The sequence below is a fragment of the Branchiostoma lanceolatum genome, chromosome 6, assembly GCF_035083965.1.
Source record: "Branchiostoma lanceolatum isolate klBraLanc5 chromosome 6, klBraLanc5.hap2, whole genome shotgun sequence".
NCBI lineage: Eukaryota > Metazoa > Chordata > Leptocardii > Amphioxiformes > Branchiostomatidae > Branchiostoma > Branchiostoma lanceolatum.
Genome location: NC_089727.1, coordinates 7,315,097 through 7,339,799, shown reverse-complemented (window position 1 = coordinate 7,339,799; position 24,703 = coordinate 7,315,097). Strand labels below are relative to the sequence as shown.

The 24,703-nt window shown below is 39.8% G+C and overlaps 2 protein-coding genes across 5 annotated transcripts; one reads left to right on the top strand and one right to left on the bottom strand.

Moving 5' to 3' along the window:
• Nucleotides 1-794: 794 nt before the first annotated feature.
• LOC136436364 (choline/ethanolaminephosphotransferase 1-like) lies at nt 795-18,690 on the top strand. The gene is made up of 10 exons (XM_066430274.1): nt 795-920; nt 6,086-6,193; nt 7,089-7,220; nt 9,388-9,535; nt 10,886-11,027; nt 13,143-13,227; nt 13,914-14,045; nt 14,350-14,499; nt 15,111-15,236; nt 15,985-18,690. The coding sequence occupies exons 2-10, from the start codon at nt 6,101-6,103 to the stop codon at nt 16,084-16,086; spliced, it is 1,110 nt and encodes a 369-aa protein (XP_066286371.1). The 5' UTR covers nt 795-920; nt 6,086-6,100; the 3' UTR covers nt 16,087-18,690.
• A 401-nt stretch (nt 18,691-19,091) lies between these two features.
• Nucleotides 19,092-24,588, bottom strand: LOC136436365 (aminoacyl tRNA synthase complex-interacting multifunctional protein 1-like). 4 transcript variants are annotated; one of them, XM_066430275.1, is made up of 7 exons: nt 24,537-24,588; nt 23,575-23,711; nt 23,327-23,428; nt 22,480-22,653; nt 21,361-21,557; nt 20,649-20,817; nt 19,092-19,811 (listed from the first exon to the last, which is right to left on the bottom strand). In XM_066430275.1, the coding sequence occupies exons 1-7, from the start codon at nt 24,572-24,574 to the stop codon at nt 19,645-19,647; spliced, it is 984 nt and encodes a 327-aa protein (XP_066286372.1). In that variant the 5' UTR covers nt 24,575-24,588; the 3' UTR covers nt 19,092-19,644. The 4 variants fall into 4 exon arrangements, with proteins under 4 accessions (XP_066286372.1, XP_066286373.1, XP_066286374.1 ...); XM_066430276.1 differs by having other exon boundaries at nt 22,483-22,653; XM_066430277.1 differs by having other exon boundaries at nt 22,507-22,653.
• Nucleotides 24,589-24,703: the final 115 nt, after the last annotated feature.

Genomic DNA, 24,703 nt, shown 5'->3' with positions numbered 1-24,703 from the left:
GAATTAGTACCTCACTTTGGTCAAGGATGTCCTCTCAGATGGGATGTAAAGCCACATATCGAACACGATAGGCCGATTTACACACAAAGCCCGATTTACACATACGTTTTGGGAGTCGACTCGGGACTTAAGTGGCCTAGACTTCTCCTAGCACAGTCCCGAGTCGACTAAAAAAACGCGTGTGTAAATGATAAGAGTAAGGGTCCAGGTATGAGTTACTAGTAAATAAATTTATCAGTCCGGTCTTGTACAAACAAAAGTGGTGTTTTCACGTTTACCGTTTTGCCGACAAACAAATTATACAACCTGACCTCTGAGTGACTCGGACAAAAGGTCACTTGTTGTACACTGGTCAGCTCTACTGTGTAGACTTAGTCCAGACTGAGTATGTACATTACACTGACACTGTGACCTGTGGAGTACCCGTGTATAAGGCCGGTACTTTTTTGATCACAGATTTTCGGACATTTTTCTGAGCCAGAAATCGTACCAGGTTCAGGATTTTCTACCGTGTGCACATCGCGAACCAGAATCTGTGGGGAAGATATACAACTCCAGCACATGATACCACTGTAACAATAGCACTATAACCTTCTCCGAAAGGAGGAGGAACGCCCGCCTCACTTTTTTCTACAAACTAGTTAGCAACCATATTGATGTAAACGCTGGCAGTTTACTGACACCAACCCAGGGGTGCACCCGGGGGTGCCACCATCTCAAATTTCAAACCATCAACGCCAGAATAGACACATACAAACACTGTGCTATAAATGTCATAACCACCCTACAAGCCAAATGGGCAACTCCTGAGTGGTGCCATGATCCACGTAGACAGCTAGAATAACTCTTGCTGCGCACATGATACGGTCTCTTTTGAACTTTGTGTTCCCAGGAAGGAGGCACGACAGCTAAACTATCAGGTCAGGACGTTTAACGTTGTGTGGTCAATTTTAGCTATTGTTTCTAACGTTGGGTAACATGAATTCGCCATTTTTCCGATAATGGTTGACTGAAATCAATCTAGCAGAACAATAAACCATCCTTTTTTTCTATTATTCTGTCAGTATCATGTACTATCTTTGCACTAATCACATATATGGTAGATTTTGTCTCTAGTCGTGCTGACACCATAATATTTCAACTTTAAAGTACCGTCCGCCGCACGCACAATGACGGTGTTGTCGGACAGGTGTGAACATTATTTCGGAAGAGAAGATTCGTCTTGAATATCTTACCGCTAATTACATTTTATACAGCAGCTATTCGTACCGTCCTTGGCTTGAGGAGAGTGCTATGGATATAGACGTGTCCAAGTAAAAAAATACACGAAAAAACGGCCGTACCGCATACATCAGGCCTTCGGCAATATCCCGTTTGTTGAGTCGGTAGAACGTCACTCAAAGTAGATCCCCACCGTCATGGCAACGTGTAACGTTACATTATTCATGGAAAGTTAGCTGGATGCCGTAGCAATGGTAATACTACTATGTCCATGTGTTCCTTGTTGTGTTAGGAGCAAACTTTGAGGAAAATATCGTCCTCAGTCCACTATCACACGCAACATTTAGACAAAAAAGTGTTCCTCACAAACCTTTGTCGTCTGCTTGACAACAGGATTCTGGTTAACAATATGGCGGCGGGAAAATACACGTGCCGTAGGTTGTAGCAACAGAGAGGAGTTTTGATGATTGATCACACTTAGAATCCAGTTGCAGGTTAGCAAAAGAGATTGTAATAAGTTGTCTTGTAAATAACTGTGTTTAGCAGGAATCGGATGTGACATTTGTCTTATAGACCAGCCGACAACCATGTTGTGTAATTCTCCCACGAAGCCCTCAGACTGTTCCAATAAGGGACGGAGAGTTTTTGACCTCGTCGCCTTCTAATGCATGCTTATCGAAGCTTTTCAGACAATGTTCTGAACACGTTAGTCTGTCAGGTTTGCATTTCTAGCGGTATTACTTATGTTGCATCTAGCACATATCCCTAAATACCCCGTTTTCGAAAAATCGCGAATTTAAGTACCCCGCGAATTTATGTTACCCAACGTTATAGAGTTTGCACCAAGTTGCAAGCATTGAAAAATACATGGTGCCTTCCTACCATGCTGTGCATTTTACGTCAAAAAGCGGCCGCGGGCGACGTGGATAAGGGCATTTGACTCTTTCAAGATTGACTGGCATATACGTTTTACGTAACATCTTGTATGTCAGAAATTGTTGAAAGGCAGCTTTGCTGTATTTCAGCTAGAAAAGAGTCCGTTGATTAAACTGTTGTACAATAGCAAGGAAGGATATATACGAGGGCCATTCAGGTATGCGTTTCAATGCGAGGGAATAGCTAAGTATCACACGAACCTAAAAGGCCTCGAAGTGGCGACATATGACACTTATTAATCTTCTGATTTTAGATATAACGTTAGTCTCCAAAATGGCCACAAGTTGACCTAGTTACCTTCGTCGACGAAATGGTTTCGTCGACAAGGTTATTCGATGGTGCTTGTCTGTGTGTCTGTTAGTGAACAGAATAAGTCGAGAACGCCTGGATGGTTTGTTGTCGTAGTTGGTGTGTCGGTGTGTATGTGGGAAATCTCAAGATGATTAGATTTTGGGCGAAGTGTTTTGCATAATTAACGAGAAAAGTGTAAAAATGTGTTACATTGTATGCTGAAGTATGTGTACGTGTGGGCTCTGTTTTTCCAAGGCGTCATGCATAGGGTAAGGAGGTCCTGAGGGGTCATGTTGAGGGCAGGAAACGTCAGTTACACAAATTGGCTGTGAGCCAGCTGTAGGCATAATGGTAAGGTAGTCTCCAAGCAGACCTATGGGTTGGCTATAGCAGGGGCAGGTTTTGCTTCAGACTGTGAAAGGGAATTACTCAAGAAGGGCTTGGTGGGTGGTCATAAATTTCTGTAAGTACATAGCTTGAGTGCTGATGTACATGATTAGATACTTATTATGCAAATCAGTATCTAATTTGCATAATTAATGAGGAAAGTTTATACATCCATCAATTTCCATGATAGGACTCTTAAACATGTGACATATGTAACTGAGGAAGAGAGAAATATTAATAGATATCAGCTTTGCAAATGAGAACCTCATTGACATAATTAATGAGAAAAACTATAACTCGAGATGGTCTTGATGGATGGTCATGATTTTTGGTATGTAGATAGCTTACGTGATGCTTTGTATGATTGGATGATAATTATGCAAATCAAATTCTAACTCGCATAATTAATGAGGCAATTTTAAAAATCTGCTGTGTTCCATGATATGACTATTCAAATATGTGACATTTGTAACTAAGGAAGAGAGGAATGTTGATAGATAGGAAATATGCAAATGTGGGCCTAATTAGCATAATTAATGAGAAACTACTATAATTCCATACTAGTAAATGACGGCAATTTCATAATTGTGGCATTAGGAAGTTGTGTGAATGTGAACACCATTGAATCAAATTATGCTAATAAGGAGGGAGCTTATTTGCATAATTGATGATAAATGTTGGCATAACCTTCTTTGTTAAGCTCATAGTCATAACAAGGAGGTTTGGACAACTTATGTTATTTGGGTGAAGAGGGTCAACTGGTATGATTGATGATTGATGAAAAACACTCCTAATACGTCAGTCATAAAGGTCAAAATCATTTGACGAAGGTATGAGGTCGTAGAACTCTTGTTGGTAAATAAAACAGTGCATGTTAGATCTCACGACGATCACCAGATCTATTTTGAGGTGTCGTGGGAAAGATTGGATTTAGTTTGAATTTTGTAACTGTGGAATGTGGCTTTCTCTGTATTTCTGTAGTTAGAAAAACACATGGTAAGCCGATATAACGTTACTTGTATGCTTTTGACACCCTTCATAGGAGCCCATTTGTGTTTACATCACAGTCCCCAGGTATTATAAGGAATAGTTTTTGTCTGTCATCAGAAAGCCCCTCCCTCTCTTTCTCATGGCATCACCAAGTCCCGTTTTATCATTGCCCACCGTTCGGCAGCTGAAGTGTCAAATTTCCAGTATCACCGTTTTTACCTCAAAGAAAAATGGATGATGTATTGGGATATATCTGAGGAACCGCTGGATGGATTGCGATGGTATTTAGTAGGTAGGTAGGTGGGGTAAACCCGACAGTGAAGGTAGATTTTGGGCATCCTGGTGGTTGACCTTGGTACTGCAGCAGCATTTTTTGTATATAGACATGCTGTGATTTTTTAGGTGGTAGGCACGGTAGTAGCCTAGAGCTCTAGTAGTAGCCTGATCCTAGTCGCCGGCCCGATGGTTACCGCCCCTTGAAACGGGAGGGGGTCATCAACCTCCGCCAGCGAGAGATTGTGTAAACACAACACAGACTAGGTACGTTAGGAGTTGACATAAGCGTGAAGTGGTGTAAATTTGCTTGCGCCTCCTATTAGGTTGGACCTGCAGCGTCGTTTCTCTCTTTGTGTTTTTGTTTGCGTATCCGGCGGAATATCGCAAGAACCTTTGCATGGACTGTGATGATACAGTATTTGGTATGTGGGTAGGTGTTTCGAACCTGGTGTGATTCTAGGCCCTCTGGTGGTTGACCCATGTACTGCAGAAGGATTTCCTTGTTTGGTATCTCTGATCCTGGACGTGCTGTGCGTGGTGTTAATTTCTAGTATTGTTGACTGTACATTATACAACAATGAGAGAGATCCTAATCAATTGTTTACAATATAGGTTTCCTAGTATTCGATTTTTGAGTGGCACAGAAAAATTTATATTCATTATGCATTATGCAATTAGAAAAATCTTGTATTATAAGCCTGCACTCATGTATCATGTATTAAAAAACTTGACCGTACATATACAACTTTGAAAGCGAGAGTCATTGTAGATGAAGTAAGATGCCACTGTACTTACTCGGCACATTATTTTGACTGTCAAAACATTTTTCGCGCCGGCGACGCCATTTTGTTTGTTATATCGACGCTCTTTCACGAAGTCGCAATGCTTTGCTTGCTTAGTTTCTATTGCATGCCAAATCGAGTAAACGGCCTCATGGCGTAGCATACCGGGTTTGTATTGAACAGTACAAGCTGCATATCCGGACGGATATATTTGATCCACTCACACCGGGAAGGCCTCTCCTCACACACGGGACCTCCATTTAACGCCCAATCCGAGGGACGTCCCTAACCGAAGCTAGGTACTCATTTTTACCTAAGTGAGGAAATTCATGTTAAGTGCCATTCCCAAGGGCACAACGTCAACGGGACAAGTCAGGGGACCCCATTCTTATGTTCTTCTATGACTGTTATAACTGATGGAATTAAATGTTTAGCAGCTCAACATGTTTTTTGGTCTTAGCCTATTTTTAACAGTTATAAGTTTAAGAAAATGCATTGAGGCAACCGAACTGCATGGTCATGATAGAACCTCCTTGTTACAAGTTACTGGGGAACGACCTGCATAGCCTCAAAACTTCGGTAAAATTTGCCCATCATGAGTTACAGTACTAGTGAGACGACATGTTTGGCAGTAGAAATATTTTACTTCTCACATAGACCTTAACGGTTTTCTGTTCTGTTTGCTGATCCATGTCATATTAGGGGCTTGGTTTCGACTTATCCTGATTAACTATAGGGCCCGGGGCCGACTTCTCCTGATACCCTACGGCTTTACCATCGAGATATTGGAAGAGTTCAATTTTGAATCTTTAAGGAGACCTGTATGAAGTCATACGTCATAGCTGATCGCACCTCCGTTGATAAAAGTCATCGACACTGCAGTTACTGCGCCGTTCTGAGAACTGTCTGTCAGTCATGACATCTATCTAGACCTGACAAGCCCACGGCACAACACAAAGACTGTATTCAGCATGAGGACAGCTACTTCATGTCAGAATGTCGTAACCCATGAGGCCACAAGAAGTAAACTTTGTGGATGACATCGGAGCGCGCATTTCTTTTCGTCTGATTTGAAATAAAAGAAAAAATTTTGCTATCCTCCGCCAATGGTCTACATACCGAACGAACATGCGTTGTTAATCTTTTTAAGTTTTATCGCAAAACGCCTTGTATGGCTCATTGCTTTTTCTCTCCTTTTCTAGATTAAATCGACCAACATGAAGCCAGTCTTGAGCGAGGCAGAACTGAAGAGACTGAAGGAGTACAAGTTCAAGGCTGAAGGCGCATCAATCCTCAATTATGTCCTGAAGGTCTGTTCTGCCTTTTCAGATGAATTGTTTTCCATTTCATGTTTTTGGCGTCGCCTCAGGGGCGGAGACCAATGACTTTGGATTGTTGACATGCGAGAATTTGAGGAAATGTAAATTATGAAATGGGGATACGAAGCAGCAACCCTGGCCTAGCTATAAACAGCTAACAGTTTGCACGAATTCCAGGAATTGAACATTGTTTTTTTCTAAATATCCGGGCATGCCTAGTTTTTATTTTGAAGAAAAATCCCTATTGGGGCATTCAACCCCTGATGGGAATTCCACCAGAGAAAGAGGCTTGTAATAAGCACTATATGGGGTTTATGAGAATACCTGTCCATAAAAAGTACTACGTGGGGGTTATGAAAACATCTGTAACTAAAAAGTACTAAATGCGGGGTATGAAAACATTTATTGCTGAAAGAAACTATATCGGGGTTATGAAAAATACCTGCCAGTGAAAAGTATCATGTGGGTTTTATGAGCATACATATATGTGAAAAGTACGTACTGTATAGGGGTTATGAGAACTTACCACGTCTGCAGGAAACACACACTGCACATCCTATCACGGTTGACAATTTTATGGGAACTAATGAAAGGCTTTCACTAAAACAATATTGGCGGGTCAAGTACTGCACAGAACTGTAATGACAATCCACAAATCACAATGTAAAATGGACGAAATCATATCACACAGAAGAATACTACGACTGACGTGCATAATGGCATGTATGATCAAAGGGAGAAAATCTGCATCAAGCAATTGCACTTTTGGACAAAGACGATAGGTGGTGCTAATGACATCAGGAACCTCACAATTTTGCAAGTAAACGCTACGGAAATATTTTCTTCCATTTGACATGGACTTAACTACGATTCTTTTCTCATAAAGGACTTTTGGGGCTATCTTGTCGAGCAGATCCCCACGTGGGTAGCGCCGAATGTCATCAGTTTCCTGGGATTGGCCGCACTTGTCATCACAACATTCCCGCTGTTTCTCTACTGCCCGACAGCTACAGAAGAGGTAAGCTCCGCCCCTTGTTTTTCCGTACATAACAACATGATTATGGGCCTCTGGCGTCTGACCTTGGTACTGCAGCAGAACTTCCGGTTTTTGTATATTTTGTCCTGGACCTGGTAGGGTTTTTCTTTTGTAGTGACAGGCAGCTTTTGATGTCAGAAAGAAGCTTGTTCTGTAACTTCAGGGATGTTTTTGTTGGAATTTAATTAAAGAGGATAACTGAACAAAGGAAAGACGGATTTCCATGATATTCAGCATGCAGATAGCATAAACAGAGATGCACACAATGAAAAGCAATTTATGCTAATTAGGACTTAGTTAACATAATTGATTAGGAAATGCTCTAATTCAACTGTTTTTAATCATAGGACTTTGATTATACATACGTACTTTATAGGAAGTGGAATATCAAAAGATACCAATTATGCAAATATTTACTTTTTTTAGCATAATCAATGTGAAAGTGCCATAATTCATCTAAGCCGTAAATTAGCGTGTAAGTTAGTTTAAAGTGTACACATCCAGCCATAGATTATTAAAATGTGTAAGTCATTTGCATAATAAAACTATTTCCTGGAGGTATTAGTTCTCCAAAGTCTTGTTGTTTTATGTAAGACAGTTTGTGCGTCTTCTTGGTATTTTGGGGCACGAGCTGCCGCTACACAGTGACACTCTATTCCGCGCCACCATTATTACCTTCTCCAGATGGTTATGTTTTGGGTTCGGGTTGGTGTGTGTTTTGGTGTCTGTGAACACGATAACTCAAGAATGCCTTAGTGAACTGCTTTCATACTTGTGTGTGTGGATACCGGTAGGTCTTGATGTGACCTCAAATGATTAGATTCTGGGGTCCCTGGCTGCTTGCTATGGTACTGTAGTGAGACTTCCTTTGTTTGTATCTTTTGATATGAAGAATTCGAAGGATTTTCCTAAATTGGAGTGATTGATACCTCTTGGGTTCCTAAAGAAGTGGAAGAGGCGTGGGCATTCTACCATCTTTTACTGGATCCATGGAAAGTCTGAATCGGCATAACTCGAGATTGTATGGACGTATTGGCATCATTTTTTACTTGTAGGTGATTTAAGTGAAGATGCATATAATTAGACAGAATATTTTAAATCAAAACGTAATTTGAATAATCAATAAGGGAATGTGTATGATTCATTGGTGATAGGACCATCATTATCACCATATATGTAAGTTGGACGGGGAAGAACAGCGAGAGATGTAAATCATTCAAACGTGGACCTAATTTGCACAATAAATGGAACATGACGGAAATGTCAAATTTGTGATGCACGTTTCTCAGGTGAAGATGAACATTTTTAGATATAGACTATCTTAAACATGATTTAATTTGCATTACGAATGAGAAGAAGCTATCTAAATTTGTGTGGTACAACATGCGAGCAGGTGTTACTAACGCATGCAGTGCGCGAGATAGAAACTAATTCCAATCCACTAATACAGACATTTGAGCAATTATGAATAGCACATGTTCTCAGCGGAGCGGGTTGTCTATTTTTTTCGCTGAAGACCAACGTTATGCTATGTTAATTATGCAAATTAGGAGTTGATTCGCTTGATTAATAATGAAAATTTATATTTCAATTATGCTAAATGACAGGCATACGCCAGTACATACATATGTAACTTAGTCCAAGAGGTACATGAATGGATATCATCATCATCATCATCATTCTTCCGGATTTACCCCGGTGAGATTATTTTTTCCAGTACGATCTGTCCTTCATGGCGGATATCAATGCAGGACCTGAGAGTTCAGTGTCTCTTTCAATCAATGTCAATAAAGTTGGAATGGATATGAGGAATGCATATCATTACCTAATTTGTATGGTTTGTAAGAAAATCGAATAATGAAAAAATGCCTTAGAGTTAAATGATAGGCTAAGCATATTCATACTGGGGACAAATGTATGTTAGATAAGCCATAAGGTGAATTTCATTGAAATGTAGGTTTTGACATTATTTGCATAGTTAAAGAGGAAATTCTGCAATGGCTTCCTGAAAAAGGATATTTGCAGCATATATGATTTTGAAAACGTAAACGTAACATCAGGTACAGATACAGACATTTAGGAACAGTTCCGGTCCAGTATCTGCACCAATCAAGGCAAACAAACACCACTTTCCTTTTCTTTTATGCAGGTTCCGTGGTGGTTTTACACCAACTGCATCACTGGGTTATTTATAATCCAGACCCTAGACGGTATGGACGGTATTCAGGCCAGGCGTACCGGCAATGGGTCGCCCGTCGGAGCTATCGTGGACAGTGCCTGCGATATCGTCGCTTTAGGTTTGTGCCTTTCAATGTGCAGAAGATACCAATGACATCAAAATTAAGACTTTTCTGAAATTACATAAAAAACCATAAATAAATAATTACATAGAAATTTGCACAAAATATTCACACTCCTGGCGGGCGTACTATATTCAATGAAATTTGCCACTGAAAATGCGTAAAATAGCTTGAGTAGGGTCTATGGAGCGTACCAGTTTAAACAAACAATACGTCAGCGGCTGTACAACACTATGGTAATCTGGCTGAAGATACGCGGCGGCGTTCGACTGTCTGTACTTTTGCAAGAAGAAGCTCTCACAATTACAAACGTAAACAACACAACCTAAAGGTCAGTGACCCCAAGCCCCACGTGCACCTGGCGCGTGGTTGACAGGAAAGTTGTCTTGCAGGTGGCGCGTAATTATTGAACGGGGGGACGTTTTGAATTTGATTTCGGACAGGGGTAATTACACAAAAGTTCTTTTTTTTAATAGAGATGTTTTCTGAATGGTCCGTTATGCATGGTAGTTCCTGTAATCTATTCTTTCATAGGGGACAAAAGCTCCGTTTCGGGCTTTGATTATAAATTTGCAATAGTTCACTTTTAGGCAGATTGTTTAATGCCATGGGATGATTTTGAGAGTTAATTTTTGCATTGTTGAATATGAACATGGGTGCATTGAAAAGCCCATTCATGCATGCATAGGGTTTCATTTCTGACTGGTCTTCAATTCAATTCTTTATTCGAATACCAACATTGCAGACATACAACAAATGAAAGCCTGGATCGCATTGATATTTACAATGGTCATTACATGGTCTTACTGAGTTAAACGTTATTTTGGAATGCTCCATTTTTGCATTAGAACAGTCGCTTTTTGCATGCCTGGGGAGGGAAATGGGCGATACATGTTGCATTTGCTCGTGCAAATGTTGCCTTTCTAGTCTTCATCTTTTTTTTGTAGTTGCTTGAATTGTTTTTGTCTCCAAAAAAGACCTAAAGAACTTGTAAGACAGGAGGAGTACGCCTGATTCCAGCTACATGTAACGTTACATCGGACATTTCAGTAACCTATGGTCTTATCCATGTATTCCTTCCAGCGGGTACCGACTCAAAAGTAAACAACTACATGAACGTTAGTTCATAGCAGTGAATATTAGCTTTCTTGTTGGCAATATTTTACATGATGTAAATGTGCCCAATGTAGAATTAATTATATCAATACATTTCCTTTAGCTTCATTAGGAACGTAAGACACGTATTTCTATATTAGCCGCAATGTAAAGAAATGAACTCATGAATGAGACCTTGTGTGGAAATAAGTTGCTTCTACTACTACATTGCGACTTCCTTATTTCTTATAGGGATTGGTTTGACGTCAGTGTGCGTCGCGATGCAACTTGGGAACTCTCCTGAGTGGATATTTTACTTCCACCTAATCTGCTTCGTTTTGGATTTCGTCGTGTACTGGAAATACTGTTTCCTTGATGTGGTGCACCATGAATTGTAAGTACTTATATCATGATGTACTAAACTCGACATTGTCCAAAAGAAGGGTGCTGTTTGCCAGCCCCCCCCCCCCCCCAGGACTTGAGTGTGACAGGCCCCTTCCATTTCCTTCAACTTCACCTTGTCCCATCTTGAGGGTCGGAGACCAGCTTCCCCCACCCTTCCCTTTCCTTCACCCTCTGTGTGCAATTCTGGCCAGTGACCTGCCTGTCCAGTGCTCTCTACAGCTCTACAGCGGTATATTTTGAAAGTAATTATCTCCATGAAAAAAGACTTTGTTTTGCATGGAGTTTGCGTGTGTGTTATCCTGTGTGTATGCGTGTGTCATCGGACGCTTAAAATCAGCATAACTCAAGAACGTGTGGATGGATTGTAATGATATTTGGTATGTGGGTAGGTGCTGGTGGGAGACTGGTCAAGGTCAATTTTGGGCCCCCTGGTCTGTGTCACTGGAGGTGCAGAGGCGTATTTGTAAAAAAAATCTTCCAAGGAGAATAACTGAAGAAAGGAACAACAGATTTTAATGTTATTTGGTACGCAAGTGGGTTGGACAGAGATGTACAAACTGAAGTGGTAATTATGCAAATTTGGACTGAATTTGCATAAGTAATGACTTGAGAAATATCTACTTCTCCATTGTGGGTATGGGCTTTGAGGTCGCACCTGTTGAATCCATTGGTCTCTTATCTAGGGCGAGTATTCCCCAATTCCCAAAAGCTGGTGGTTCTGCTGCCCAAAACCAAGTAGATGTAAGGGTGGTAACTCTACTAATGGTATTGCAGAAAGTTATATGTACCTTATGTTTCATAGTACGGATGTTATATTTAAGATATAGGTACCTTTAGCATTTAGAACAGGTAAATACACCTGACAATAATTTATGCTAATGAGGACCTAATTTGCATAATGTATGCATAAAATTTCCCTAACCGTAAAAGCTGAGGCTGTCATATTTGAGATGTAGGTACCTTTAGGAAAGGTGAATGCACCTGGACAAAAATTATGCTAATGAGGACCTCATTTGCATAATGTATGCAGAAATTTGTATTTCCCTTACCATAATAGTTGCAGATATCATATTTGAGATGTAGGTACCTTTAGGAAAGGTAAACACGCTTGGCCATGAATAATGCTAATGAGGACCTCATTTGCATATTTTATTCATAAATGTGTATTTCTCCTACCTTAAAGGCTACGGATGTCATGTTTGAGATGTAGGTACCAATAGGAAAGGTAAAAAAGCCTGGCCATAATTATGCTAATGAGGTCTCATTTGCATAATTTAGGCGTATCCCTTGCCGTAATGGCTACGGATGTCATATTTCAGATGTAGGAAAGGTGAAAACATATGACCATAAATCATGCTAATGAGTACCTCATCTGCATGATTTATTCATAAACGTGTATTTTCCTGACCGTTAAAGCTACGGATGTCATATTTCATATGTAGGTACCTTTAGGGAAGGTGAATACACCTGTCCATAAAATATGCTGATGCAGACCTCATTTGTATAATTTAGGTATAACCTTGTATTTCCCTTACTATAAAGGCTACGGATTTCATATTTGACATGAAGGTACCTTTATGAAAGGTCAGAAAACCTGGTCATGAATTATGCTAATGAGGAGTTTATGCATAATATATGCATTACCCTTACCTTAAAAGCTACGGATGATATATTTCAGATGTAGGTACCTTTAGGAAAGGTGAACACACTTGACCATACATTATGCTAATACAGACCTCGTTTGCATAATTTATGCAGCAACTTCAGAATTTCCTTACACTACAGTAAATGCTAAGGACGTCATATTTGAGGTGTAGGTATTAAATGGGAGGGGAATATCCTGCATTTTCCCGAAAATGTTGCCTTTCTAGGTTCTATTACGTGGATACCCTCTGGCACACAAAGCAAAACAACCAGCGGTAACAGCAAATAACTAGGGCAAAATAAACACATCTTATATAAAAACAAATTTCATGGAGATTTTGGGTCTTCGGACGTTGACATTTACTGATTTTTCTTATTAACCTGTCATGATTTCTTCGTACAAATACAAGCCGTTCATTGGATAACTCTGTTCGTATTTATTGTTTATTCTGTTTCTAAGGTTAGAGAGTGATGAATATCTCGCAATCATGATGACGATACACGCGGTCTCTGCGATCTTTGGGCCCGCCGCATGGTCAGCACAGGTAAGTCATCTAGATGTCCTCTAAAACCCTAAAAAGGATTCAGTTGCCAAACTTGTGTGTGTACTGTGTATGTGTGTGTGTGTGCAGGGCTCGAAATCCATTTTTGGAAATAGGTGCACTGGTATGGTGCACCCAACCCCGAAAATTAGGCGCACAGAAAGAATTTTGGGTGCACCACATAAAATAAAGTTAAATGTCAGCAAAACATGATTACAAAGTTTAATACTACTGCCTGTAATTCTATAGCTAACTTCAAAATTGCTTTTTCTGATACTTACATTTCAAGAATATCCTATATACTAGTGCACAATAGTAACGTTACCTTTACCCCATAGCCTTCAAAAATATCTAGGTGCACTGGTGCACCCACAGTTAAGAATTAGGTGCAAATCTCCAATTTTGGGTGCACACAGGTGCACATGCACCCAGTATTTCGAGCCCTGGTGTGTGTGACTGAGTGTGTGTGTGTGTGTGTACGTGTGAGTACATTTTGTATGTGTGTGTGTGAGTAAGTGTGTGTTTTAGTAGTTTGAAAAGTGAATATATGAGTGTGTTTGAGTAGCTTGGTGAGTGAGTGATTGAGTGAGTGAGTGATTGAGTGAGCTAGCGAATGAGGCACTAGAGACTACATTATGAGAGTGATCATTGACAAAATTGTAATAGTTTTTTTCTGCATTATGTTTTAGGTCTTCTCTGCGGAGCTGGAAGTTCGAATTATCGTTCTAGCCTTAATTTTGGTGGCATATATCTTCATCATCTTTGAAGCGACTGTATTCATCTCCAAACAACGGAACAAAGGCAGCAATGCTGGGCTTCGTGTATGTCATATTTTGTTTTCTTAAGTTATATACCATGGAAGTCTTAATCTTATGGATCACTACAGTAACGTAAAGATAAAACACTTTATCTATAGCTTGCCTTTCATATGTAGTAATAATAATATAAACCTCTGAATAAACTTTCTTTTCCAACTCATAGAGGTGATTCACTGGATTTTCGACCTGACACCTGTCCTTCTTCAGGAAGACTGACCTGATTGATTGAATCATGTGCCGTTACTCAAGCATGACGTGTGCAAAAGGTCAAAGGTGGTTCTATAACCTACTGTATGACCCTCCACAGGGCTCCAGTCATCTGCGTACGGCTTGTCCTCTCCTGATACACGTGATGCTCGCCCTCGCCACCAAGGGAGCGTCCGCCCTCCAGACCTACCCTATCCTGTACTATCTCATGCTCGGACTGGCACATGCCAAGATTACCATCGTGCTGAGGGTAGAGTCATGTATTTCTGCCGTTTTCTTTACAATTGCTTGTCGAATACATAATTTCATTAATACAGCAAAAAGTACAGGGACTTTCGTACGTGACTTTTATGAATTTAGCTTTACTGTTTGAAGGGTGCTGGAGTTTTATTCTCGGTCATTTTTTTATCATCATATTCAAAAGAATAGTGTGAAACACATTCACGTACTGTTGTCGTTGAGGCTAACTCTCTTGATTTTTCTCGGATAGAATTCTTAAATTTCACCATAAAAGTGACTTTAATTGCTTTCCTGATAATCTAACCAAGGTGTAGATCAATGGACATTAAGACAGAACCAGTGCATATCTTTTAGAAGTTTCTTTTAAATTGATTAATATATAGTTTCTTGGAAAAACAACAACACTTCACGTGTAGATTTTTGTCATCCATTAACTAGAAGAGTTCGGTAATCACGCTAGATAGGGTTAAAATAACCAGTCTGTTCACACTTGAAGTATATCTTAGGACATGGATCTAAGTACGATTTTTTGTTGCCAGTGTAACACCTACAAATAGTAAGAATCATGTTCACTGATTCATGCTTTGCATCCGCTTTCTGAGATGTTGTATCTCTACACAGGTCGCAGACGCAACAAAGTCGAAAATGCCTCTCATCGACACCTCCATGCTCGGTCCTGCCATGCTGCTTCTGTCCTCGTTTCTTGGTGATTACGTCAGCGAGTACTTTGTTTTGTGTCTGGCTCTGGTACGTTTACTTTTCTTATTTTATTTAAGTGCTAGTCCAATTCGTATATGAGAACGCAAATCATTTTTTAAGTACGCGACTGCAATAGCATATTCAAAATCGAATCCAAGTTCAACAGCCCAACATGGTGAACAATACTAGTAGTTACGTCATAGTCACGTGAGCGCAAACACCAATAGGGACCAAGTTACGTCGTAGTCACGTGAGCTCAAAGGCCAATAGGGGCCAAGTTACGCCATAGTCACGTGAGATCAAAGGCCAATAGGGGCCACGACGTTCGTATGGTAACAAATCGGTAAGACGTGTGAGATCAACGATGAATATGTAGATTGTAGAGTAGAGAATTGTGTAACGTATTGCTACCAAATATCGTCCGATTTATTTTAAAAAGTCATTTATCTTTAAAGCGTGCGGACAGAGGCAGCTAGCGAAAAGAGTAACCCACCAAGAAAGATCAGCTCATCCAAAAAGAACAATACATGGTCTAACTTTTTCTCTGTCTGTTTAACTCGGTGTGAGTACGTATTAATACGTTGGTGAAGAATTGTTCTAGGGTTGCCATATCATCGTCCACTTGAGTCTTCTCCTTCTAATATAAATAAATAGAGAAATAATATGTACATGAGCCAAAGTGGATGATAATTGGTAGCGCACGATGATTGGTAGTGCTGCCTCAGTTACCGATTTACCAAAAGAGAATCGAGCTTGTTCTCTACTAATCTCATGTTTTCTCCAACGTTTTACGCAGATGTTGGTGGGCCTGGACCTCGTGGTGTACAGCACTTTGGTCCTACGGGAAAGCTGTGACTACCTCAACATCAGCTGCTTCAAAGTGAAAGATAAATCTTAAACACTACTGAAGTAAACTTCACAGCAATATCCCTTTAATTTCTAAGTAATTTCATATTTAGTACACAAAGGCATTGTATTATATTTCATCTATTGTATGGATGCAATATATTGTTTTCTCTCATGTTCCTTCTTTTCCTCCTCCTGTCAAATCTTCAAATTTGGCCAAATGACCTGAAATTTGGCACAAAGGCAGATTGGGCAAATGCCCCCGGACATTTTTTTCTTTCCATTTTTTCGATATGGGGCTTTAAAATAATTTTACTGATTTTTTTGGCCATTTTCAGACCAAATCTGTATACAGTATTTGGTCCTCCTGTAGTCTTTAATTACAGCTGAATGACCTGAAATTTGCTTTGGGGGTAGATAAAAAAAATGCTCAAAGTACTCATCTCCCTACAAGTAGTTTTGTATCTTTTTGTTAGTACTGTATGTGTTACAGTATGAAATAAGCATAAAAAATTTGCAGTGTGTCCAGCAGAGATTTGTGAAAACTTTGCACAACCTGAGTTGGTTCCGAAGAAGTGTCCGCTGCGTAATGCAAAATTTTCTTGACTACCAGATTGTGGAAATTCTTCCGCAGAACAAATCTCTTGCAAGGTTGTAGCTGTGTACATTATGAAATTTGCATGATACTTGTTCAAGTCGTTGGTTCATTCGCCGCTGGAAGAGTCCATAATTGGATGCGAGGAATATTTGTTAAAATATAATTCTGGACTTAGGTGATTATGAAAAAGTCCATTCTTCTGTGGATGTGGTGAGGGAAATGGATGAAATATGTTGTATTTGCTCTCGCAAATATTGCCTTTCTAGTGTTATATTTGGTTATCAACAGTTTAGTGTTGTATTTTTTAGGAAACTTTTTGTTACAAACAAAATTTGTTCACAATTTTTGAGTCGGCCGTTATGACTTTTCTCTTATTCTCGTACTATCAAGGATTTTGTGTTTTTAGCTACTTTGATACTACAGTCAAACCTGCCTAGGCGACCACCTTTTCAACGCGACCACCTGGCCATGGTGACCGCTTTTTCTCGGTCCCGAAAATTTTCCCCATAGGCACAAGCATTAAGCTGCCTGCCCAAGGCGACCACCTGTCCAACGCGGCCGCGACCGCCACGAATTGGGACCGCACAGAGCACAATTCCTGCCCATGGCGGCCGCCTAATTTTCAAGCGTGCGGTGACATCGGATCATTTTGCTGTCGGATTTCACGGAAATGTTTTCAAGACTTTGAAGGACAAAAATATATGGAATAGCAATGTTATAGCATCGATTCCTCCATGAACTGCTTTGATAAAACGTTCCCCCTATAAACATTGTAAAAAGACAAATGTTTTGTGATGTTGTTGTGCCTATCGTAATCTTATAGTTTACTGCAAACTCAGTTCGGTTTAAACTCAATTTTCAAAACGAATACATAGTGCATGGCGTCAAAAAGTCAGATTTCACAGCTAACAGAAATTAGTATCTATTTTTTTGTATTTTCAACAAAAATGTCACTGTGTCTTACTAAATTCCACCGAAAAATGACTTCGCGGCGGGCAAAACATCGGGCGAGAAATGTTGTTCCTTGGTCCCGACGCCATCTTGGATTTGGCGCGGCTCGGATTTGACGTACCGCTGACCTTTCTAAAACACGATGCTTTTGTGTATGAACATTTGCGAATACTCTAGTTATTGATGAAAATTGATATTCTTATATTCTTTTTATTTCCATGAATCTCACAAACCTTTATTGGACGCTGTGCGTTCTGCTGCACTGACTTACCTTTCCATGCGGTCGCACAGAGCTTGGCGGCGCGACGAAATCACACCGTTCCGTTTTCATCTTTAGTTGTCAGATCGAAAACTTTTTGACCATTTTATCCAGCGGTCGGCGCCCCAAAAAAATGCTGGGGCCAGCAGGTGTTATCTCGGGATTTGTCTTCGACTAAGGCCTTAAAACTTCGATGATGTGCGTGTGTGTAAGGTGTGAATTCGGGAGGGCGCTGCGAGATTATCGAGGCAACCATTGTTTTGTAGTCAAAATTATGACGAAAATTTGTACACGATGTAGTGGTATACAATTATTACAACGATAACGGAAAATAAAATTTTTGTAGGATCTTTCTTTCAATGAGAATTGAACCTGGTGGGGGTCATGCTGTCTAAATTCACATAATTTCCATCCATTTACGTACTGTATTTGAAAACCTCGACCTGGAAACATGTGAGTGGAATCCTCTTCATGGCGACCACCTGTCCATCGCGACCATTTTTGCTCGGTCCGCCGGGTGGTCGCCTTGGGCAGGTTTGACTGTATTTTCATAATTCATGTAGTTGCAAAATGATTTCATTATTTAGATATGTATTGTCAGCTGAGATGGTTCGATGGTATATCTTCCTCAATGCAGTACATGTACATGAATTATATTATATTATAAGCGGAAGCTTATAAATTGATAAACAGGACTCACCTGACAGAGTAAAAAGAGGTCAGCTGCAGATAGTACAACAGGAAAGTGACACCTAATGACCATTTCGTAAAAATACCCATACATGTATACATGTACATGTAGTGTTATCTACACCATAGTTTATGAAAATAAAAACATAATTTCCTGTTATGTGAGTTAATATCCTTTGGACACTGCAATGTAATAGGTAAAAGGTAAAGGTCCAATAGCTTTTTTGAGGCAATAGGGACAGTGGTTTGTTAATCCAATGTGTCTAGGGCACGATATTGGAAGGCAGCTCATCTCTCTCCTTTCACCGCCTTTTATCTGCCCAACCAAAGTCGGTTACCCATTTTACACCTGGGCGGAGTGAGGAAAGTCGTATAAAGTGCCTTTCCCAAGGGCACATCGTCTAGCCAGGAATGGAACCCGTGACCTCTCGGTCTTGTGTCTGCTAGCCTAGTCACTAACGCCACAGTAAATGTATATTATTCAATGTCAACTCAAATATGAAATAGATATTGTTGATAAAGGGAAGCATGAAACAAACAATAACAGAACAACAACAAATTCAATCATTCTTTTTTTTAAATTAACGATAGACAATAACGTTCAGGAGTTATCACATATTTGAGTTTGTCTCACTATGTACCTGATAGATCAATTATTGTAAAACATCATGAAAACTTGATTGGGGAGAAAAAGCCCACAGAAGTCTATGTTCTGAGCTATATTTCTGGCAAAGATTGCACTTATTCTGTGATCTCTTTTACTTCATTACTTGATTCAATTTTCATAATGTGAATCTGATTCAGCAATTGGGTGTCCCTTTGTTTCAAGGCACACTTATTCTTAAATATGACTGCCTGTGTGAGTTCTGATTGAATTTGGGGGCTGCCTGGCAGCTCCGAGTGCATATATCAAGGAAATGTATCTCTACCACTGACCAAGCAACATTGTATCTATCTGCTAAGTCACCCAAACGTTTTCCAGAATTACCAGCCACGATACTGTCTGCTCCCAAACAATTCTAAGCAGAGGAAAATAGTGCAGAGGTAATGTCCTTGAATTGTGTTTTCAGACAGCATATTTCTTTGTGGATTAAATGTATGTAAACTTATTCTTACTTGATGCCAACATTGGTCATAGTTTTTGAGGTGCAGACTCCCTTCCCAGCTACAGTAAAGGGTACCCCCTTGTAAGTGGCGACCTTATCGGAGGTGACCTGCAGGTCAGGTTGTACTGACTCCCACACCTTCTTCTTGGGTTGTAGGACTGGGTCTGGTTCACCTGAAATTGGAAAAACATGGAAGTTTATTGGTCATATCAATATGTGCATACAGGGTGATGTATTCTTGTGTATTTTGTACATACTATAATACATTTTGTGTAGCATCAATCAGCTAAATCCAGTGTAAGGTCACAAAATCTATTCTGTGAAGACCATAAACATTTCTTACATTTACATTTGAGACTCATCACATATTTTGTGCTAGCTTCACAAAGGGTTCCAAGCAATTACATTGTATGCTTATACTGTTATGTATCAACCGATTTCTGCCGAAAGCAGCAAGACTTCTTTTTCTTGGGGAGGCTCAAAATCAAATCAACAGATATCATCCATGTATGTTTTTGCAAAAACAAAAGAAGTTTTTAAAATAGTTCTGTCAATCAATGAATCTAATATTTAGGGCCACACCAATTTGATTTCTTGGTTAACGGATTTTTATTTCTAATTTTAGCACAAAAAAATCTTTAAAACAGAAGGCTGGGGTGAAAACTTGCACCTGACCTTGTTCACTCCCTGATACTGTGTGCACCAAAGTAAAAACATTCCTCTGAGATTCTGTTTTCGTGTTGTTTTTCCAATCTAGCATTTTTTTTAAATAATATTTTATTCCGTCAGGCCACACCAATTTAATTTCTTGGTTAACGGATTTTCATTTTCCAACAAAAAAAATTTTAGAAAAAAAATCATGAAAATAGAAGGCTGGGCCTTGGGATTTTATGGAAAATAAAAATCCGTTAACCAAGAAATTAAATTGGCGTGGCCTTAACCAAGAAATTATATTGGTGTGGCCGTAAGGAACTTAATGGAAAAAGAAACAACAGACACAATAACCTCACCTGGGTATCCTTCAAACGTGATGCGATCACCGGGCTGGCTGCCTGCTGGAGGATCCAGGAGCTCCACCTTCTCGGGAGAGCTGGCGCACATGACCATGGCCTGGGACGTGATGCCTCGCATCTTGGCAGGTTTCAGGTTACACATGGCGATCACTATATGATCTTGCATCTGAAATAAGTTGCAAATTGTATAACATGCCTTTTCTCATACAAAATCAAATGGAACAGTCGAGTACAAAATCAATGACTTTTCCTGAAGAACAATGCTATCTACAGGTCACAGTAATGACATCAAAGCCATCCTGAGACAGTTTTATCATCTTCAAACTTCAGAAACATATTATTCATCGGAAAAAAGTTTGTCTTTCACTAGTTAAAGGTATGACCTAACTCCTTTGAAGCAAAATGGTAGCTGATGATTACAGAGTGAAGTAAAAGAGCCCCCTGTAGCCTGAATAGTAAACTGCATCAATGTTCATGTGATTTACTTGGGAACCCAAATTCAACAAGAGAACGCAGAAAACAATTCCTGCTTTTTGACTCATATCTCCGATTATTAATTAGCTTTACAAAGGATTCAATTCTCTATAGATCATCATTAAGACATAAACAAGTAATCAAGACAATTTTCACAAGAGAGAAAACGAGCCATGTGCAGATGTCATGATCAGTCATGAAGTTTAAAGCTTTGTATGACCTATTAAAGTCTTACCTCCTCCATGGAGACATGCTTGACCAGCCCACTGACCACAGTCCTGGGTGCAGCCTCCCCCACATCTATCTCCTCCACATACAGGGTGTCTGCATCAGGGTGCTTCTTCACAGACAGGATACGGCCGATCCTCATGTCCAGTCTGGACACATCAACAGGCTTCTCCTCCTGGGGTGGTCCTCCCTTCTTCTTCTCACCTAGTAATATTGATTAGAATTCACTTATAGTCTAAGGAATGATGCAAATAGATGAATGAAATTGCAGTTGTGATGTTCAAAATACTATAATGTACAAACTATGGCAATGGCAAAGTAAGGTGAATTAACAGTCCTGTAGCTATTAATTATGGTACCATTTCTGTAAATTTTGTCAATTCTTAAGCATACAAGGACAAAGCATTAGTAATTTAAAGTACATGTATTTACTAGACAATAGCATACCCTATAGTATAGAATAATCAATTCAATTTCAAAATACAGTATCTGAAGCACAGTAACTTTCTTTGTAGAATATTTTGTCATACTACAGTATACGAATCATTTCTGAATCAGTGAAGCTAACACAGTAACACAGAAGCAACTGTCAACACAGATCAACAACAACATTTGCTGCTACTGTAAGAATGTGTGTGACGCAATGGTTGCCTTGGAACATAGAACACTATTTGTTTGTTTGTTTGTTTCTATTAACGGCTGTGCGCTTTCGTACGTTCGCCGAATGTCGACGTTGAACATGCGCGTTCTGAGAACACCTGTGATTGAATAAAGACAGTTGATTTTGAGCATTGAACATGTCGAGACGTCTTTTATTCAGCTCCGTGTTGTGTTTTGTTATCCGTCGTTCTGCCACCTCATTAACCATCGTCATCCAAGCAGCAATATCCAGAACAGTAGGAAGACCTACCATCATCCCTTCCCTACACTTCAACTTACAAGACAGTTGAATTTTGTGCAAAGCATTGATGGCTGTCCTCATAAGAGTGTCTTCAATTCACTGTCATAAACCGGTCATACAAAAAATTGAGACAGGGCCCTTACAAGCACAGACTTTTGCAATGGAGCAACATTGTCTACATTAAATGGACATGTAAGCAGTTGCAAAAATAAAATGTTTACCCACCACCTTTCTTCTCCCCCTTCTTTTCACTTTTTCCTGCAGCCTTGTCACCTTTCCCTCCTTTCTGCGCCTGTTTCTGTCCAGGCTTTGCCTCCGCAGGCTTTGGTGCTGGATCAGCTGTCTGTGCAGCAGGTGCCTCTGTGGCAGCTGTCCTTACAGGTAGGTACACCTGTTGCACTGTGTAATGGGCAGCAAAATTTCATTAACTTAATGATTGAGAGTAGCATTGTATAAGTAGTTAATATGTGTAAATTGCAATTGTTTATGTATTTGTCTGTCCCTAACCGTTGACTCTCAAACATCAGCCATGCTGCCTCGAGAGTCAGTGTAGTGTGCTGTGACTTTTGACAATAAATATAAATAAATCAACAACAACTAAGTATGTACATTCAATTCATTTGAAATTATTTGTGAAGGGAACATGACTTTCTATGTACATATTCCAGGGGCTTTTCTGGAAAGAAATTGCATAGGGGTGCAAGGGAGTGGAGCAATAGGATTGTGTGGATTTTACCCCCTTACAGTACCATGGTGTGGAGTTTTAGAGAATTTCAAGTTAAAGGGGATATTCTTACTAATAGGCTTCTTGAGGAGGAACGTAAATGTCAAACAGGTCACACATGTGACCTAGAAGCATTAATTACCAATCAAAGAATTTGCTCCCCTGGGTAAGAGGTGCATGGAGCATAAGGGCATGGTGCGTCTCTTCCACTCTTTAGAAGAAAAAAAACTAAGTCCTCACACATTATTCTTGCCTCTGACCATGGTTGTAAAATCTTATGCCCACATTTTTGTTTCATATCGATTATGGAGGTGGGTTTAAAGAATTATATACAGATCATAGTCGTACCTCCATTTTGGATCTCAGCCAGAGTGAGCTTGGCCTTGAGGTCATCGACCTGTAAACGCAGCTGGTCATTCTCCTTCTTTAAGCGCTGCTCCTCTGCAGTCACTGTAACAGTTGCAAGTTCATTTATTTAAAGTACATGTACATCCAAATATGAGAGTAACAGTAACTAACACCAACAACTATGGTAACACCAGGCTATCCCATATGGGCCCCCTAGCAGCTTCTATGATGCTGCAGCAGAACTGTACCGGCATGCTGCTTCAGCATCTGTATCTGGGTCTTCAGGATGTTGATGGCTTCATCAGCCTGCCTGGCTCTCTGCTCCAGACGTTGGACCACCTCGGGAGACGTCATCCTCAGTACAGATCTCACAAACAGTCTACAGCTGCAGTGAACATAAACATAAATACATCAACAGCATATCATAAAAATAGGCCGGTTCAGGGACTATACCTTGTAAGAGAAAGACATATAACCAGTGCATCGCGTTCAAGAGAATTCACTTGAATTACCTGTAATTCATTTATCAGGCAAGGGATAGAATTCTTCTTCCCAGTTATACAAATTATATAATCTTGGACATTGGTTTAAGGTAGCCTTTAGTTTAACTTAAAGACTAATAAAGAGTCTTCACAAACAAGCAAGAAATATACGTAGCACACTTGGTGGCTTCTACCTGTCTAAAGTGGAAGGAATACCAAGGAGTTTGAATACATGGATACAATACATATATAGTAGCTCTCTTCAACTTATAATTATGTCGAATTTCATACAGTATATGGCCTCCATCGGTCAGTATTAATTATGTCGAATTTCATACATGTGCATCATATTGCATCACCCTGCTTTATGGGATACGAATATTAATGAATTGTGGTTGGACATATGCTAAACATATGAAGCAATATTTGTGATAGAGCATAGCTGGTAAAACTGTTGAAATAAGTTCAAGTCCTTATCTTATCTGTCAATCAGAATCAGAAATACTACAGCTACCATACAAATGTGTGAATGTATGACAGAAACACGTGTACTGTTCCGAAAATCATCACCATCCTTCGATGAAATTAATAAATGAATACAGTTGGTCAGGCAGTTTAATCACTTCTACCTTTTCTCTGTGAGGTTAACTTACCATTGGGATTAAAAACGCTAAAAATCTGACGAAAAAGGCTGCAATCATGAGAGAGAGAGAACAAATTCAGCTTACCTTGCAATCAGGGGGAAGCTCATGCGGCTAAAGGTCATGCGCTGATATAGGAGGAAACCATCTATGTCATCAGGGGTGTTTGCTATTAGTTCATAACTTTTCAAAACTCTTCATTCATGGGTTTTCGAATTTGGGATGCACTTATGCATTGTCTTTTGAAAAATATT

Bases quoted from the DNA above. Each gene is read 5' to 3' on its own strand.
- LOC136436365 (XM_066430275.1), bottom strand. From the start codon at position 24,574: ATGACCTTTAGCCGCATGAGCTTCCCCCTGATTGCAAG. The intron at 22,654-23,326 runs GTACGACTATGA...CCCATTACACAG, and splicing joins GGCTGAGATCCAAAATGGAG to TGCAACAGGTGTACCTACCT. The intron at 20,818-21,360 runs GTAAGACTTTAA...AACTTATTTCAG, and splicing joins AGCATGTCTCCATGGAGGAG to ATGCAAGATCATATAGTGAT.
- LOC136436364 (XM_066430274.1), top strand. From the start codon at position 6,101: ATGAAGCCAGTCTTGAGCGAGGCAGAACTGAAGAGACTGAAGGAGTAC. The intron at 14,046-14,349 runs GTATGTCATATT...GACCCTCCACAG, and splicing joins GCAGCAATGCTGGGCTTCGT to GGCTCCAGTCATCTGCGTAC. The intron at 15,237-15,984 runs GTACGTTTACTT...CGTTTTACGCAG, and splicing joins TTGTTTTGTGTCTGGCTCTG to ATGTTGGTGGGCCTGGACCT.